This window comes from Trichosporon asahii (assembly GCF_000293215.1).
Source record: "Trichosporon asahii var. asahii CBS 2479 unplaced genomic scaffold scaffold00071, whole genome shotgun sequence".
NCBI classification, from domain to species: Eukaryota; Fungi; Basidiomycota; class Tremellomycetes; order Trichosporonales; family Trichosporonaceae; genus Trichosporon; species Trichosporon asahii.
The window spans coordinates 1,495,905-1,513,800 of NW_014040854.1; the positions used below are offsets into that span (position 1 = coordinate 1,495,905).

The 17,896-nt window shown below is 57.5% G+C and overlaps 6 protein-coding genes and 1 non-coding gene across 7 annotated transcripts; 3 read left to right on the plus strand and 4 right to left on the minus strand.

The window, feature by feature from the left end:
* Positions 1-85: 85 nt before the first annotated feature.
* A1Q1_05507 (uncharacterized protein) lies at positions 86-1,302 on the plus strand (the record flags this gene model as incomplete). The annotated part of the gene is made up of 2 exons (XM_014322184.1): positions 86-97; positions 154-1,302. The coding sequence occupies 2 exons, from the start codon at positions 86-88 to the stop codon at positions 1,300-1,302; spliced, it is 1,161 nt and encodes a 386-aa protein (XP_014177659.1).
* Positions 1,303-1,572: 270 nt separating this feature from the next.
* On the minus strand, positions 1,573-1,977 carry A1Q1_05508 (uncharacterized protein; the record flags this gene model as incomplete). Its single annotated transcript, XM_014322185.1, has 1 exon — positions 1,573-1,977. The coding sequence occupies one exon, from the start codon at positions 1,975-1,977 to the stop codon at positions 1,573-1,575; it is 405 nt and encodes a 134-aa protein (XP_014177660.1).
* A 1,571-nt stretch (positions 1,978-3,548) lies between these two features.
* A1Q1_t392 lies at positions 3,549-3,631 on the plus strand. The gene has a single exon. It is a non-coding gene; the product is annotated as a tRNA-Arg (tRNA).
* A 2,427-nt stretch (positions 3,632-6,058) lies between these two features.
* On the minus strand, positions 6,059-7,859 carry A1Q1_05509 (uncharacterized protein; the record flags this gene model as incomplete). Its single annotated transcript, XM_014322186.1, has 6 exons — positions 6,059-6,342; positions 6,429-6,787; positions 6,843-7,013; positions 7,072-7,130; positions 7,172-7,483; positions 7,530-7,859. 6 exons carry the CDS (start codon positions 7,857-7,859, stop codon positions 6,059-6,061), a joined length of 1,515 nt encoding a protein of 504 aa, XP_014177661.1.
* Positions 7,860-8,300: 441 nt separating this feature from the next.
* Positions 8,301-9,793, plus strand: A1Q1_05510 (uncharacterized protein; the record flags this gene model as incomplete). The annotated part of the gene is made up of 8 exons (XM_014322187.1): positions 8,301-8,308; positions 8,367-8,582; positions 8,626-8,951; positions 8,989-9,260; positions 9,312-9,333; positions 9,387-9,423; positions 9,466-9,603; positions 9,661-9,793. The coding sequence occupies 8 exons, from the start codon at positions 8,301-8,303 to the stop codon at positions 9,791-9,793; spliced, it is 1,152 nt and encodes a 383-aa protein (XP_014177662.1).
* A 244-nt stretch (positions 9,794-10,037) lies between these two features.
* On the minus strand, positions 10,038-13,637 carry A1Q1_05511 (delta-1-pyrroline-5-carboxylate dehydrogenase, precursor; the record flags this gene model as incomplete). Its single annotated transcript, XM_014322188.1, has 5 exons — positions 10,038-10,853; positions 10,896-10,984; positions 11,035-11,531; positions 11,963-13,545; positions 13,593-13,637. 5 exons carry the CDS (start codon positions 13,635-13,637, stop codon positions 10,038-10,040), a joined length of 3,030 nt encoding a protein of 1,009 aa, XP_014177663.1.
* A 770-nt stretch (positions 13,638-14,407) lies between these two features.
* Positions 14,408-17,344, minus strand: A1Q1_05512 (uncharacterized protein; the record flags this gene model as incomplete). The annotated part of the gene is made up of 11 exons (XM_014322189.1): positions 14,408-14,753; positions 14,793-15,011; positions 15,060-15,196; positions 15,304-15,638; positions 15,757-15,809; positions 15,851-15,953; positions 16,006-16,125; positions 16,172-16,469; positions 16,551-16,646; positions 16,696-17,252; positions 17,299-17,344. 11 exons carry the CDS (start codon positions 17,342-17,344, stop codon positions 14,408-14,410), a joined length of 2,310 nt encoding a protein of 769 aa, XP_014177664.1.
* Between the last annotated feature and the right edge of the window lie 552 nt (positions 17,345-17,896).

Here is a 17,896-nt window from a genome sequence, read left to right on the forward strand (position 1 = left end):
TGCCACACAACATTGTGATTTAAGGCGTGTCGCGTTGCCCAAACTTCTCATCTCACTACCCTCCTTGCAAAACACAAACGGTGACATGTTTCGAAACGTGAGTACAGCTGACCACCTGCTCACCCCTCGCTCGACCCCTTATGCTAATAACAGCGCCGCCCCGATCTCAAGGATGAGAACTACGTCTTCATCCTCGAGGGCGCCGAGGAGTCCCTCTCGCACAAGGCAAGCAAGTTGCACCTCGAGAGCGACATTGTGACTGTCCCGACGCTGAATGCGGGCGCCCACGGAGCGCTCTCGCACCAAGACTTCCTGGACGACTTCATCGGCTCGCTCTCAAAGGTGCAGAAGGACATGGACTCGCGCTTCCGCGCCGCTCTCACTGCCTCTGAATCTGCCGCCGCCACCCGCCTCGCCGACACTGAGGCGCGCTGGTCCGAATCCCTGAAGGAGGAGCAAGCCAAATCCGCCCGGCTCACAGAGGAGCTCGGGACAGTGAAGGAGCGCGAGTCGCAGCTCGCCTTCAAGCTCGCGTGCGTCGCGACCGAGCTTGGCGGCTTCGAGTCCATGATCAAGGAACTGGGCGTGGACGAGGCCGCAGTGCAGAAGTGGTGGGACGAGAAGCAGGCCGCGGAGCGGCGCGAGGCCGAGGCGAAGAAGGCGCGCACCAAGGCTGCGATGGAGGCCGCGGCGAGGGAGAGGGCGGACAAGCTGAAATTCGAGCAGGAGCAAAATGCGCGCACGCGTGCTGCGCGCGAAATGGCCGAGAAGGAACGCGAGGAGGTCGCCCTCCAGTCCCTCGTTGCGAGCTTTGCCCGCTTTCCGTCTGACGTGACCTGCTCCCCGCGCCGGTGCCAACTCGACTCGACGCTGTACCTTCTCGTGCAGTGGTGTCCCGAGATCAAAGCCCACTTCGCGAACCGACACTCGACCGTCGGACAGGTCCTCCTCTTCGCCCAAGCCAAGGGGATCGAGTGGAGCAAGGTGCAGTGGGATGTCCGCTTCACGGACGAGAGCGGGTACAACGAGGACGCGCGCAGGAAGGGCATCCATGTGCGCGAGACGCTGGCCATGATTCGCGACTGGGCTCTGCAGTACCTGAAGGAAAACCCGGGGGTTGTGCGCAAGACGGCCCAGCTTGACTGGTACGCCATCAGCCGCGATCAGTATGAGGCCATCAAGACCGCGGAGAGGAAGGGCGTCAGTCTCCAGGACTCACAGCTTGAGACGTTCTACTCCTGGATGTGGTGCGCGCAGAAGTATGTCGATAGCGCGCGCTGGTTCGTCCAGGATCAGTTGTAGCTTGAGCTGCTCACATGGCATGCACCACGAGTACAATCATAATACTGGGATTCGCATACTGTGTACAGCTGTCACCGTACGCCTCAACGAATAGATATCACACGAAAACTTGAGCTTCACCTCTCCGCGGAGAATACACACGGCCCTGCATGGTCCTCGATGTCGTGCTTCTCAGCTTCCCACGGCCAGACTTGTTGTGACTAAGGTCAGTCCAGACGACCTTTGGAAGCTCGCTCGGCTCTTGTTGGGGTTGGCGGAGTTCTCTTAGGTCTACTTGTCCATGGCCGAAGGCGACTTAAGCTCCAAGATGCCCTGATAGATAGACGCGAGGTGCGCTGCCGTAGAGGGATGTTCGATGTCCACGCCTGGCTGATCGAGGAACTCGTGCATGCTGTCGAAACGGCGCTCGATTTCGGCCTGCACTTCCATGCTAAGCTCTTTGGCATTCTCAGCGCCACCAAACGACAAGGCGTCGATCAGGCGGTGCTTGTCCAGGCCGGCGCGGAGCACGAAGATGATGGAGTCACGCATGACGCCGTACACGTACGAATCGATTGCGCGCTTGGTCCCATCGGGGTTGGAGTCGTCGATCTTGCTGCGGAGGGTGTGCTTGTGAAGATGGAGATTGACCACGAGGTCGTCGAAGTCGGTCTGAGAGGCGGTAGTGCTGGACATCTCGGTCGGAGGATGGGTGGGGTTCGTTCTGAATGGCGGAGGGCCGTTGGCACTGACCAGGATAGAGGAAGCACCGCCAGATGTCGGGCTTTTGTAGACATCCGCTCTCCTGCACGTCAGAACACAAGAACGCTGACGTCGGACTGAGGACGTGTGGAGGTGTGGAGAGGGGTGTGCCACATTCCATGTCGGTCCGCTCAGGCAGTGCACGCAGTGTGCTGAACGCTGTTCTGCGCAGCAAGGGATTCCCTCCCGCGTCACACGTAGTAGCATTTCTTGAGGCGCAATCGCATTCCCTATCGCTATGACAAATGATGACAACGGCGAGCACGGTGACGGCGCTCGAAGTGTAGGGGCAGAGTTAGGGGCAGAGTTAGGGGCGGTACGCCGGGCGCTTGAGGTTTCTCTGATCGGGTTGAGGCTTCCTGTTAAATCAGCTTGGCTGTTTAAAAGGATAGCTACCCACACCAAACAACTATATGGCCGTGTCATCGATAGAATGGGAAGCATGTCTGTGAATCAGCTTACGTCATGCAACAACTGAAGCTCACAGTGATCGTCACCCACGAAGAGGTAAGCTGTCTCCATACTTGATACTAGTATTGGCAGCTCGGACCTTACGAGAAGTCGGCACCGCTGTTGTTAGCTCGCTCAAAGGGTAAGGTAGCTGTGGCAGCGCATCCGACGGAGTATAACGGAAGACACGCACTCATTCAGTGAGCCGGGGTCTAGCCATTGCCGCCTGCCCCCCGTCTCTGTCGCTTCTCTTGCTGCGCTCCTCCCGGGTCCGCATTAAGCATCGCAATGAATGTACGGGGTAGACGTGTGGAAGTAGGTGGTGGCCGCGAGGAGCGGTGAGCGTCAGGTCAAGGCAGCAGGCAGCAAGCCTAAAGTGCTGTGCACAGTCGTCCGGTCGTCCAGCCCTCTCCTTGCTATAGTCGTGTCCGGTCATCCGGCCCTCTCCGGTTTGTTGAGTAAGTCAATCCTATAGACTGCCCGGTCGTCCGGTCCTCTGAGGGTGTGGTGTGAGAGTGAGTTGAAGAAGACAAGATCGGAAGCTCCTGATGTGCGCCTTATATATCATGTAGGCGGAGTCTCAGCTGTCATCGAAGACCTGGCCGACGGGCACGTTCGAGGCGAGCTCGAGGCGAGCTCGGGGCGAATTTGGCGCGGAGGTGCGCAGTCGCAACGGCGGGCACCGCATCTCGCGAGATCTTACACATCGTAGCACACGTGTGAGGGTCTCAAGAGGAGGCGAAGAGCGTGCGAATGTATTACCAACAGAGCACAGGTAGAGCGTGGGACAAGGTCCGGGCACATCAGAAGCGGCCGCGACGTCTCTTGGCGGTGCACACGGTGCGACGTCGCGACACCAGAAGATCTGACACCACATGGCTCTGCCATTGGAATCGGCTTTTGGCCTATCCATCATCTGTATCCCCTTCTCGTCCCAGAACACAGTCGGGAAACTCCTTGTGTTGACAGCCCCGGTGACACAGAACTGCTCCAGTGCCACACTTCCGTCCCACCCAGCCTCCTCATCACTGGACGACAACCACTCCAACATCCAAGGTCGCGTGGCCCAATGGCAAGGCGTCTGACTACGATTCGTAGCTCAATCAGGAGATTGCGGGTTCGATCCCCGTCGTGACCTTCCTTTTTGCCCTTCCTTGACTTCTGCGCATTCATTTATGTGACGGACGGACGACGGAAGACGTAGGCGGGCTCAAGTGGAGCGCAGAGTCGAACTTTTTCTGATGCCGATGATTCCCGGTGGAGGTGGAGGTTCAGGCACACACTAGTGCGCACGTGACATCCTGCTTTCGGCTGGAGGCGCCAGCGGCTGGCTTGACGTCACCCCTGCGTGCCGCAGCGTGCCGCAGCGGGCGCTTAGCTGGAGACTTGGCGCGGTTGGGCAAGACTCGGTGCGTGGGTGCGTCAATAACGGCGGCGGCATCGCCGGCCGGCATGCTCCGTTCGGTGGCGGCATAGTGCGGCTTTGAGGGCAGGCTCGGTGCTGCTGACACGTCGAGGGCGGCACGTTGAACGAGGACGGTTACGACGTCGGTGTTGTAGATATGTTGCCACCGGCGTGTGCGGCTGGACGATAGGGAGAAAGATCATAGCCAAGGGCGGCATCGCCGATGCAGTCTTGCTGGAGGAAGGACTTCAAGTTTGAGGCCGAATGAGGCGACTTGCAGTTGTCAAGAGTATCGGCCTCTCATTACGCTCGCAGACCATATTGCCACCAATTGCGAGTCAGGCAGGCTGATTGAAAAATCACACAGTTGATTCGCGCCGCCGCCGCAGGACAAGTGATTGAGTCCATCGAGGTTGACATGCTGAGAAAAGTGCTGTGAGGGACCAATGCTGTGGTGTGAAAAGAGAAGGATGAGGAGGTCGTATGAGGAAGTAATGGAAGAGGTCAGAGGGATGAGGTCAGATGGAGGTCAGAGTGAAGACGTGAGGATGATCGGGCCGAGGCGGCAAAACAGCAACGCTGTTAGCGTCTTCGATGCCAGATTGCTGTGATTTCGAACTTGCCGACGTCCGATGTCCTCGTGATGAGCTAGAGCAGATAAGCAAAGTCGAGACCGTCAGTGCATGCTCAAGGAGGTGAGTGGACTGAGACAAGGGCCGGTGCCCCGGGGCGCAACTCAGGGTCGGTGGTTATCTTAGCGTGGTGGCATTTGCTGGTGCATGGCATGGTCTATGTTACAATTATACACGTCGTCGCGTTCTTCGATGCTGGCGATGCTTAAACAAGGTTCGAGGGGTAGATGTACTCCTCGGGGTTGATGTCCTCCGCTTCGGGGTTGGCGTAAAGCGGAGAGACCGAATGTTCAGGGGCCGGGAAGCACAGCGGGGAAGCAGGAAGCGTGTGTTGTTTAGCCGACTAGGACTGGATCAGAAGAGAATGCGTTCAAGGTATGATAGCTAGCTAGCTAGCTGACGATCGATATGTAATAACAGACCCGTTTTTCATGAAAATGCGGACTATCGACACGTGACGCACCACGCCGAAGCGGTTTTGATGGTGTTTTCCGCACCGAATTCTGCATGCAAAGCCTCCAAAACCTGTCCCATTTGAAGCTACATGTCTAGAGTGCATATGGCAGGTTTTGTTGTCGAAGCATTCGAGGATTGCAGGAGTTCAGAAAGAAAGCTTGAAGAGGGGTACTATTTGCCACCCTCCTGGTGCATAGCTGGTGAGGGGTTGTGAGATTAGGACACAATTGTGATGAGCCTTGGACAGTGAATAACCTTCATTACGAAGTTTCTAATGGTCCGCATTTTCATGAAAAACGGGTCTGTAATTACATAACGATCCTAGCTGACGCCAAAGTTGAATCTATAAACACTAGAACGGGATTAAATTCACGTGGCTTCGGGGTCACGTGGTCCCAGGGGCCACCCGCTATATCTCGCATAGCAGAGGACGTTGGGCAGACGGCGTTTGAAGATCGGAGAGGAGCCGAGGTTGATTTGTCAACCGAGGAGAGCTATGTCAAGGAGATGGACGGCGTGCGTGTATGTGTGTGCAAGTGAAGGGGTGTGTGATACGTGTGGGTGGACGGTTGAACGGAGGTGGGTGGGTCTGCGAGACAGCTTGTTGTCGCATACGGCACACAGCGGTTGTACGGCGATGCTACTGTCTGCGCCACGAATCATGCCGACCGGGAACCGGCTATGCCTGTAAAGTAAGTGATGCGCCATTGTCCATGCGCGTGGCGGGAGCTTTGTGTTTGCTGGTGTTTTTCTCCCTCATTTCCTCAACGAGGAAGGGATGGTATATCGCACAGATCTGGTTGAGGAGGGAAGGGCCGTGGAAGGCGCTGAATGATGGTACAGCTCCGCGGTCGACGGTCATGCAGTACTCGGCAGAGGCGGGAATCCTTAACATGGTTTGCCCGTTCCCACGAGGGAACGTGGTATGGCTCCTGCGTCTCCCTATAGACGTCAGGAGAGGTATGTTGAGCATCTCGCGCAAGTACGCTCTGAGGCGACCAGTGAAGGTGCCCGATAGGATACGAGACGAGCACGGCAGACCTCGGGGATAGAGCGGCTGGACCAGGGCATCCTATGCCCACTGGTCATCTGTCACCGGCCACGTAGCTTCCTTTCCGGCTGACGACTCCAACATCCGCTCCCAAGCGGCCAGGATCTTGCACATGTCCTTTGTAGGAATGAGCATTTCGCGCACAACGGAGTCGACGATGTTCACGTTGAGGCCAGCCTTCGCGTCCACCGAGCATTCGCCTGCCATTGTCAGGAAAGTCTCCACAAAGTGGAGATTAAGGACCGTGAGCGGATCCGGAAATTTGAGAACCGGTGTCAGCAGCCATTTGTCGAGGGAGCGGGTGTCTGTAGCAGTCAGTATCAGACATCTGAAGCCGAGTTCGGCAACATTCCACTCCCCACCGGTAGATAACGGCTACAATTGTACTAACCTCGAGCTGCGCTCACTCGCTTGTTTACGGCCTTCGCCTTGGGGTTCATGTGTTTTAGACCGCGCCGTGAGAGAAGGGATGTCATGCCGCAATACAGAGCAATCTGCTGGGTTAACCTGAAACATGCCGCTTGGCATGCCATATCACTCCTCCTACTCTCACTTACCAGCACCGTTATCGCGACGACCATGTACCCTTCGTTCTTCAAGAGCTTTACGAGCGATTCGTCAATGGGACCGGGGGTAAGGGCGTATATAACTTGCGTATCGACCTTCTTCCAGCTGTTGTAGTTCTGCAAGTCCGAGAATACCGAGACCATGAGATACCGCAGAAGTGCTGACGGGGCTGCCTCGCGTATTCTGCAGAGCTGTTAGTGCGATTCGGCAGTCTGTGAAGTCTTCAAGTATTACCGACCCCTGGAACAGTCCCTCAGCCTCTTCATTACTCTTCAAGGCGTAGAACAGGAGCGTGTGGAATACTTCGACATCTTCGCCTAGACCCAGTGCGCTGGGCAGGCGGAGACGAATGAGCCTGCCGTACGTTCCGAGCCAAAGCTGCGGGATGACCGTGCCGTCGTCGGCCCGACTGCAATGCGTCAGCTTAGGTCTGATCTGCCACGAACCAGAACAACATGTCGTTAGACCTGAATTTCCCTCGAGAGAGCATGATATCGGTAACCCCGGTACGGTAAATATCCATGAACTGAGTGTCAGACGGAATTGTAGAAACGCGCGGAGACTTACCTTCTTGAACTGCTCCTTTTCTTCTGGATTGGCGACGTATGAGAGGGCCTGGGCGTAGGACTGCTGTACCTTCCTTTTCTGTACATCGGAAAGCTTTGCCCACTCCTGAAGCTGGCGGCGAAGTTCTAGCTCATGCTCAGGGCGTACGACGGGAAGTGTTGCACTGGGTGCGAGCTTTTCCTCTGCCTCCTCCTGCTCTTCCCTCTCCTCCGCCTCCCCAATTACCGCCTCGAGCTCCTCATCAGTGAGGTTGTTCAGTAGCCCGGAGCTCGGGTGCCCCTTCTGGAGCTCGCTCAACCTCTCGCACCACTTCTGAGTCTGAAAGTATCAGTACGCGTTCCTACCATTGTTCTCAAACCTTTCGCTCCATGTCGTCGACCGCGACACGAGGGTTCCACGAGGAGAGGAGCTTGGGCTTGTACCGTGAGCGGTATCCCTGACTATTTTGGAGACTGAACTTGCCTTCAGGAGGTTGTCTATGTCTGCGAAGAAGGTATTGTCGATCTTTGGTGCCTCCTTTGGAAACGGATTGAACTCCTCGAAGTTGATCTCCGAGGTGAACTGCACGATTAGCTGACATGCTACACTTGATTGAGGCGATACTCGAACGCACTGGTGGGCAAGGCTCATCGATTTGTCCCAGCCATCCTGGTGGGTGCGGCAAGATGATTGCCTTCCTTGGAGGCATGATCTGCGCCGTCAGCAACGGTGACAGCCTTGGAATTACGACTTCGTTCGCACGCGAGCGTGCCTCCGCCGAAACTTGATGAGCGAACCGAAATTGAGTGATGTGGTCGCGGATGTCGTAGTCTGATGGAGGGAGAAGTCCCTCAAGACAGATGCCAGGTGGACACTACACAGCGTCCGTCGTGGCCCTCCTTTGGAGGCGCGGCCGCTCGTGCCCATGCGCTATTGTCTCACCACTCGCTCACCGCGCTACAAGGTGCTTCGAACATGGCTGCGCCCTCTCGCCCATGCCTATAATTGCTCCCTTGCCTACTCTGCTTTGGACCTGAGGACACGCGCCCTCTCTACCCGGTCACCTTCCGCTGACCGTATTGACTTCACTGACTAATCTTCACTCACCACATCCCTTCGTCGCTCCATTCATTATCGAGAGCTCGAAGACATGCTGCGGTAAGTGAAGCCCACCTCCAACTGAGCAATAGGGTCTCAGTAGCGCTGATCAAGACAGAACCAACACTCAGACGACTAGGGATCTCATTAGGGGCCTGACGGGTCTCAGCGACAAGAGCTTCGATTTCCTGCTCAGCGCCGACCTCGAAGATCATCCGCTGCGGGAGTTCGTCAGCTTCGCGACGACAGGCAGCGACGGGAGAGCCCTAGATACTGGGTCTCCCTTAATCAGTAGCGGCGCCCGTCCCAACGACAGTGATTCCGGGTCATTGGAGTGAGTAGGGTCCACGAGGCGAGAGCTCCCGACTAACCACCAGGTATTTCATTGAGGAACTGAAAAACCTGAACAAGGAAGGCTTTTCCACACAGGGAGAAGAAGCCCGCCGAGGATCATGGAGGCGTATGGGCCAGGCTCTCGAGGATCTGAGGAAGGTGACCTATGAGTGCCATATGACAGCTGACAAAGTTCAGTTGTTTGATAGTGCGAACGCCATCCGCACGACCGACGAGATTTTCTTCCGTCTGTTCAATATCGACAGCAGCACGACGGAGGACGAGTACGCACGCATAGCCAAGGACTGGGACCGGAATTGGTCCTCATCGGTCCTTGCCGGCGCCGCGTGCTTGTGTCGTTTTGCACTGGGTGTGTATCTGCGTGTTGCTTCCAGCTAACAACGCAGGCGCTATGCTTGGCTGGCTAAACATTCCCACTACGTCAAGCCTGCCCCGCTCGGTTGTCGCGCAGCTCGCCGTCGTCTTCCAGACCACAGTTTCGAACCAAGCCACACTGCGCCACCAATGGTGCTCAGTGCCCTTCTGCACATCCCTACTTCTGGAGGGAAAGGGCATCCTGCCTTTCTCCCTTATTGGCCTTGGTAACTGGCCCCTGTCGCGGGTCCAGACGGAAGAAGACGCCAGGGCGGCAGAGGAAGCTTTCGTCTGGGCGTGTGCCGTAAGTCTGGCTGGGCAGTGGCATGCATTGCCAGCTAACATGGCCCAGCAGCTCGGTCATTCCGTGTCACATGGTCAGCTTCTTTTCCGCGTGGCCCCTTATTCGTGGACTCGACACCGCATTCAGGAGAAAACTGCCGTCATCACCCTCTTCGAGCAGACGCGTAAGCCGCGGTGTGCGTTTCAGCGCTCACTTCAGTCTCCAGGGTGCAGGAGCAGACGGGGAGGGGATATGGAGTCACTCAGATCCTGTGGGACGAGTTCGCGCAGTACTTCGACCCCCTCCGTGTCGGCAAGCAAACGCACAACCAGTACACGCCCTATGAGCAAGCCCAGATAGCTGAGTGAGTACTTCCCGCGGTATCCTACCACAAGATTCTATAGCCGTCGCTAACCCGAAGGTTGCATGCGAAGGGTAGTCGACACGATCCGGAGGAGATCGCAACCACTTTCCCTGAGCACACTGTGCTGTCGATGCTGTCGCAGATTAACCGTGCAGCATCTCTGGGAGGGTCGCAAGCTGAGGACACTTAAGAGGGCCGGGCCGCGTCATAGCTATTGTTGCATATCCTTGAACGATGATAACGACGCGTGACCAGGATCCCTGAACACGGATCAGTCTAACGACCAAAAGGACGATGGAACAGTGGAACAGTGGCATGTCGATACATGTTATAGCTACAGAAGTATCGAGAAGATCAAAGTTATCCGACGAGCGAAGTGCGGAGCGAGGTGCGGAGCGGGGCGGAGCGGGGCGGAGCGAGGCGGAGCGCCCTGCCTAGATCTCCTCATAGTTGACAGCTGTCGCACGCCGCGCCGAGCGACGCATCACCTGGGGTACGGAGGACAGCGATGTCGGCGCGACCCAGTCGTCTTCATCTGCGCCGTCAATTTCCATTGCCCCATCCGACTCCGAGCTAGATTCTGCAGCCTCTGAGTGGGCTCCATTGTCACGGAGACCCGAGCCGCCCTTCTCGGAACGAGACTTCGAGGATCCGGCGGAGCTTGTGTGTGGGCTACGGGTACTGGGGCGCATGACCTTGTTACGCTTCATAGGAGGCGATGCACCTCCTGCTCCGGGGCCGGCGCCCTGCGTCTTGTTCTTCCTCTTCGAGTTGCCCCCCATGTTCCCTGTGCCAATTGCCGAGCTGTCTGATTTGCTGCTCTGGCCGTTGCTCGAGCCCGCCCCCTTGAAGCCCTTGCCCTTCGATTCACCCTGCTTGCCGGAGCTGGACTGGAGACGTTCGACTTGGGCGTAGTGGGCCATATATCCTGTGTCGAAGATGTCGTTCCACTCGAAAGTGTCCAAATCTTCAGCTTCATACTGAGTGCGGCGCGGGTGCGGACGGTTGTAGTAATCCGAGTTCGGGAACAGGAGAGCGTGCACACGGAGAACTTGGTTCACGAGGCGATGCTCGTTTGGGCTAGCCATAGTGAGGTAAACCTCCATCAGAGGAGCATCGCGCTCAGTGCCCATTGGGACCCGGATTGGTTTCTTGTTCAATTCGTAGTACAGGTCGCGAACTGGCCCGTCTTGGACTTCCATCTTCAAATCTTCGAATGATTGAGCGAGGGCGCGGTACGCTACGGGCCTCTGCACAGTCAGTCAAACGCCTAGGACAAAGCTTCAACTCACCCAGTGGTTCGGTACAGTGATACGAGAGTTGCCGAGAGCAGGGTCGACGTTGGCAGCACTTGGCGAGCTAGTGGAGCGCGTGAGGGCTGCTTTCACATGCCCTCCTGTCAAATTAGCGTTTTCGCGACGCACCGCTTACCCTCTTTCGCGACGCGCGCGAGTTCCTGCTGGACCGCCTCGGCGTACTCGATCACCCCGAGCAGTTTGTGAAGATTGAGGTATCTCTTATAGAGAGGCTGAACTTGCGTACGGAAGCTGTCCACCGGCGCGCCGAGGTCAATGAGGGCGCGATGCACGATGCCGTTTTCATCCAGGGCGGTCTTCGGAGCGGAATCCGCCAGCATAGCGATCTCGCTGCCCGAGGTCACACCGTTCATCAGTCTCGTGTTGATGTTGTGGGCGGCGAAAACCTTGAACAGACAGCAACCGAGGCGATATAGGGCCCAGGGTAAAGCGTCGACGCAGTGCGCGTACATGCGATAAGGCCCAAAGGGACTTTCAGTGCGCTTCTGCTTGGGCATCGTCAGACTCGTCGCGGATGTGGCACAGCTTGTACGGGTCCGTTGGGGAACTGCAAACAACGGCTTGCGGGCGTTCCGGGGTTGAGCTCGTAGCAAAACTCTTCGAACGTCGTCGCTAGAATGCAGCGTTAGCTTCTGCCCGTCTCGATCTCGAAGCCGTCGGCGCCAGACACATACTGGGGTGGGAGGCTTCAAGTACTCAAAGTCTGGGCGAGTGTAGAGCCGGTCAGAGTGTGGACTATGTTGTGATACAGATGTCGAGAGTGTACAGGTGAATCGAGACTGCTGTGCTGAGCGTGCTGAATGTGCTGGGGTTGACTCAACCGCGCCCTTGGTTGACTCATCCGCGCTCACCTAGCGCCCCCTAGTTTTAGTGTCGTGGGTGCCCATGAGAGGTGTGTGGCTGCGGGCACTGGCGTTATGAATGTCCCCAACACAGCTCTTCCATTTAGATTGCACGTCGTTGTAGGCTCTGATGATACATATGTACACTCAACTACACAACCGCTCTACACATTGCGACCGACGACCTCATGAATCTCTCACACAAGGTTGGAAGGGTAAATATACTCCTCGGGGTCGATGAAGTTGTCCTTAATCGACTGGGCCGATACAAAGCGGTAGAAGATGGACATCGATCCTGCCTTGTCGTTCGTTCCAGAGGCGCGAGCTCCTCCGAACGGCTGTTGCCCGACAACTGCTCCTGTGCACTTGTCATTCAAATACAGGTTCCCGCATGCATAGCGAACGGCACGAGAAAGCTTGTCGAGAGCGATGCGGTCCTGCCCGAAGATGGAACCGGTGAGGCCGTACTCCGAGGTGGTGTTGACGAGCTCGATGGTCTTCTCGAGGTCCTCGTCCTCGTAGACGTAGACAGTCATAACGGGGCCGAAGATCTCCTTCTCCATCGTGAGGCTCTTGGGGTCCTTGGTGAGGATGATGGTAGGCTCGACGAAGTAGCCCTTCGAGTTGTCACCCTTGCCACCGGCGAGGATCTCACCGCCGTCCTTCTTAGCCTGCTCGATCATGCTGGTGATGCGCTCGTAAGCCCTTCCGTCGATGACGGGGCCGGTGAAGTTCTCGAAGTCGTAGCAAGGGCCGACCTTGATCTTCTGGGTCTGCGAAACGAGCTCGTCCTTGAAGCCGCCCTCCCAGAGCGAGCGGGGAACGTAGCAACGGCCGAGGGCGGAGCACTTCTGACCAGAGTACTCGAAAGCACCACGGATAGCCTGGACGACGCCGCTCTTGATTTCAGCCGAGGGGTGGTAAAGGTGGAAGTTCTTGCCGCCGGTCTCACCGACAATGCGGGGGTAGCCACGGTAGTTGTCAATGTTCATGGCGATGTCCTTCCAGAGCTGGCGGAAGACCTGGGTCGAGCCGGTGAAGTGGAGACCAGCGAACTCCTTGTGCTCAATGCACTGCTTGACGATCTCGGGAGGGTTGCCGGGAACGAACTGGATGACACCCTGGGGGAGACCAGCCTCAATGAGGATCTTGTAGATCAGGTACGAGGCGTAGGTGGCCATGGGCGAGGGCTTCCAGACAACGACGTTGCCAAGGATGGCAGGGACAACGGTGAGGTTACCGCCGATGGCAGTGAAGTTGAAGGGGGTGACGGCGAGGACGAAGCCCTCGAGAGCGCGGTACTCGGTGCGGTTCCAGACACCGGGCGAGTTGGCAGCGGGCTGAATGGCGTAGAGCTGGTCGACGAACTTGACCGAGAAGCGCAGGAAGTCGGCGAGCTCAGCGGCAGCGTCAATCTCAGCCTGCCAGGCGTTCTTGCCCTGGCCGAGCATGGTGGCGGCCATGATCTCGAAGCGGTACTTGCCGGCAACGAGGTCGGCGGCCTTCAGGAAGATGGAGGCCTTGTCGGCCCAGGGGAGAGCCTCCCACTCGGGCTTGATCTTGAGAGCACCGTCAATGGCGGCAGAGACAGTCTCGGGAGTAGCGCAGTGGTACTCGGCGAGGTTGTTCTTGTGGTCGTGGGGCATGGGCTGCGAACCCTTGTCGTTCGAGCGGATCTCCTTGCCGTTCACGATACAGGGGATGTCGTAAGGAGCAGCCTTGCCAACCTTGGCGAGAGCCTCCTCGAGGCCCTTGCGGTCGGCGGAGCCGGGTCCGTAGGAGCGCTGTTCATTAGCTAAGATCCCACGGCCTGCTAGAGCTGAGTACTCACCATGGGCTCGTTGTGGATCTCGGGAACCTTGAAGGTGGCAGCCATTGTTGCGAGCTAGATCGAGTCGTTCAGGTGTACGAGAGTGGAGTTCTAGGTCTGCTCGTTGCTATAGGCAAGGAGGGGAGGGGGGAGGAGGTTGAAACAACGAAGATAGGTGGGAATCCGGATGACACGGCGCACTCTATGTACTCGAACAGAACTCGCCACTTACCGCCCCTAGCCGCGCTTGGTATCTGCGGTATGCAAGGTGAGGGCGCTTAGCAACTGTCATGTGCGCGGCGGGGCCGGAGAGGCGGGGGCATGATCCGGATCTTAGATGCCCACCAATCTCCCTCCAGCCCCTCCCCCCTGAGTCTCTGACGATCAGCCAGATCCGGCACAAATCCGCACCCCCGGCCCCCACGTGAGCCCCGCTGCGCCGCTGCGGGCACTCTCAGCTGACGCAATGTCGAGACTTCCGCCAGCTAGTCACCGCATGCATCGCCGAGCACGCCGGGAAAGTCTATGAAAGACTTCATCGTAACGGCGACCTGACGCATCACGTGACCATCGGCTTCTCGGAGGAGACCGAACCCTGCAAGCTCCCGCCGTATCTTGCTAAGCGCGGCTGCGATTCAGCCATGGCTTGGCCCAGCTAGGCGACCGATAAGCTCGCTAGCCGCCAGAAAGTCCGGCGTACGCTTAGAAATCTGATATTTTGGCTGCCGCCGTAGTCCACAAAAGCACGAGATGCATTCTCCGCCCTCCACTCGCACTCTCCACCTCGGTTCTCCCCGAAAGTCTACCCTTGCAGAGATATCCAATGTCGAGTCGATCTAGTCCACGCTGAACGCCGCGTCCGCCCATACGTCGAGCACCCAGTCCGCGAGCTCGCCCGTCCCATACGTCGATGGCACAAACACGTACACGCCGGGGCCGAGCTTGGTTCGCCCGATCGAGACACCACTCATCCGCTCGACGTACGGCCCGCTCGTAGCGACTAGCTCGCCAAGCTCGTTTCCGACACCTCGTCTGAAGAGCGTCAGATTGATGGGAATCGGTCCCGGCGTCGGCAGGTGCAGCCGTGCTTGTAGCGTCGCCGGCGTGGAGAACACGACCTCGACGTGCGGGTTGCGATCGTACTGGTTACCACTCGGGCGACCACCGGCAGTGGTCTCGTCCCTTCCATCAGCACAACTGTCTCGGACTAATGCAACTTACCACTTCCCAGAGACTGATCGACTGAACATGCCCGCACCTTCCGCCGGAATCGGCGACAGCGAAATCGGAGACGAGGACTCGACACACAGTGTGAATGGGCCCGTGTCGTCCTGCTCGTACGAGGAAACGAGAACGGTGTACGTTCCGGCATCGACGTCCGAGATATCGCAATACGCCATGCCGTACGAATATGCACCTGAAGCGACCACGATCGTGTCACTGCTCAACCTGGCAGGGTCAGTTACAAACGTCTATCGAGTAACTCACTCGTACACACGTTCGCCGTTGCCCCACAGCAGCTTCACGTTCCACGCCATATCCTTCGCGCCCTGCAGCTCTAGCCGCAGGGTCGACTTCTTGGCGCCCGCAGCGCCGTTCGTGGGCTGGCCGACCGTGAGCTTGTACTGCGGGTTGATAAAATGAAGGGGATACCCGGGATGGCCGCCTGCTGTCCGTTTCGTGAGCGCTGACGTGACCTGAGCGTTAGCACTGTTCGGTCTGCGAAACGCACAGTTTCACTGAACGGAAGAGCCAGGCTAACTCTGCTCAAATTCAACTGCGTGTCCTGGGAGGCGAAAGCAGTGAGGGTGAAGCCCGTCTGGAAATGTCCACGGTCACGGGAAGCGAGCACATTGAAGATATTGTCTCCCTCTCGTAAAGGCAGGCGGACGAGAGTGTGCAGTGCGTTGGTGTACGGGTTCTGGGAGTCAGCGCCGAAGACGATGTAACGTACAGTTTCCTGGTGTGCCGAGGTGATGATCCGGCCTTTATCACGGCCCTGTCCGCCCTTCGTGTAGTCACGGAACACATGCAAAGCGACATCGTCGAGCACGTTTTGCCGACACACTTCATGTTGCGATAGTAGCAGCCACACCTCGGCATCCGGTCGTGTAGAAGAGGCAATGAGCTTGAATCGAGGGTTGGCGCCTATGTATCAGTGATCTGAGTTTCCAACTAAGCTCACTCTGAGAGAGATTGTCTGTCTCAACATCAAGAGCTTCGGGTTTTGGCCAAGACCTGATGGCGTTAGCTTTCGACCTGGAATTGGCTGAGCTTACCAGTGTCTGGAAATCGTGTTTGGTAACAGGGCGGGGTCCCAGTTAAGATTGAGGGTCTCGAATTTACTGCACACCTCGTCCCAGCTCATAGAGAAGGTGAACCCTGGCGCTCGGTCAGCATCTGCGGCCCGAGAGTAGCCCAAAAGTCAACGTACCATTCGCCCGTTCTCCATTGAGGTCCATGCCCTCGAGCTTCTCAGCTAGCGTATGATCGGCTCTAGCAAGCCCCGGATCAAAGATGTCCAACCGGCGGTCACCGTCAGTCTCGCGAATGTCTGCAGTCAGCAATCAAGTGTGCCCCGCTGGTCTCACTGGTCACACCGTACGCGTGCAGCGGTACCATGCCCTCGCTGACGTTCACTCCGGATCCGAGCGTCAAGATTACCTGGCCCTTTTGCCAAGCATCATACAACCGCTTCCACTCCTTTTCCCGTCGGAAGCCACTGTTCAGGTCAAGATGCTCCGGGATCCATCCTGTGAACGCGTAAATGTCCGGCGCTGGGTTACTCCCGGGTATCGAGTAGCCTCCGCGCGCTTTGAAGTAGCCCTTCACTGCAATCGGGATCCATGCAGGTCCCAATGGGGAAGTGTTGTTCCGAGCTGTGATGTGCAGTGGCCTCTGGTCGGACTTCGAGCGGGGAAGCAGGGCATCTACCACCACCTGCTCAATCAGTTACTCTGCGAGGGTGATGTAGCTCACATTTCTCCACGCTCCGTTCAGAAGGAGCTTGACGACGTGTTTCGCGTTCTCTGATCGCCTCGGTTGTCCTGAAACCGCTTGAGGGTACAATGCATCCTGGCAAAGCTGGCTGTCAGTTATCAGGGCTAGGAAGCACTCAACTCACAGTCGTCCCCCAGCGCTCATTATGAGCAAGGCAGGAGCCAATTCCAGCAGTGACACTGCAGTCCGCACCTGGACCCTGGCTGACTTGCCAGTCTGCTCCCTTCAGATCCCATAGCGACGGGGAAACCTCTGCCCATTCTGGGTCGTGTGCGAGTTGCTCGTCAGCCAACTCTGGTTGAGTCTGGTCCCGATATCGGTCGCCGACGAATTCGCGATCGGGCGGAGGGGCCCTCCACAGCTCGGCCACTACGTTGTTGAACCTGGACGCACGGCGACAGACAGCTGCTTCCTCGGCCTCGTCGTCTATCTCAGCCGCTCCAACGCGTCCACCGAGCTCAGTAATCCGCTTCTTGACCTTTTCCGCTCGCTCGAGCACCAAGCGCCATTTCTTCGTGACGGTCGGGCGGTCGGTCTTTGCGACCAGCGCGGACGACAAGAGATGTGAGTAGGCTTCTGCTGCGGAGATATAAAGCTGAAACGCCTTGTTCAGTGTCGGTAGCGGAGACGTGAGCGGAGACAGCGAGCTTATCGACGACTCGGCCGCAATGGCCCGACTAGCTATGTTCTGATGGGGTCAGCGGCTGAGTCTCGGAGACGGGCGTACGCACGGAAGCGATTTTGAGACCCTCATTGTACGTGTTGAAGGCCATGACGCGGTTGTGTTGTGCGCCGTGATAAGAGCAGCGGTTGATGCAAGTCGAGATCCGGAGCGTAGGGAGTCCGAGTTCATTCCGAGCTGGCTGAGCGGTTGCTGGGCTGCCTGGCGCCAAGGCAGACGGTGGTTGCGTCACACGTGCAAAGATTTTCCGAGAATAGTCCTGTGCGGTAGAAGGCGGCAGATCATGGCCGGCGGGAGCCGTCACAGCCCCACGGTCATCTCATATCGCCACCGGGGTCGCGTTTGGCCGTCTGGCGGCAAACAGCTCCAGGCCAGTCACAGCCCACGGCGCTAAGGCCTACTAGTCCCAGCTTGGCAGATCACGTCCCGTCACTGTACGTCACCAGTCACGAGCTCATGCACCCAACGATCGATCGTACCACCACCGAGCCCGTACCACCTCCGTAACTCCGTCAAATCATCCAGCACGAACAGCGGTGCCTTGCACCGACATTAGACCGACCTTCTCTACACCTATCGCATCTCTCACTCGCTTACTCTCATTGATCCCAGCCGGCCGATTCTCACTTTCCCATTGAACTTC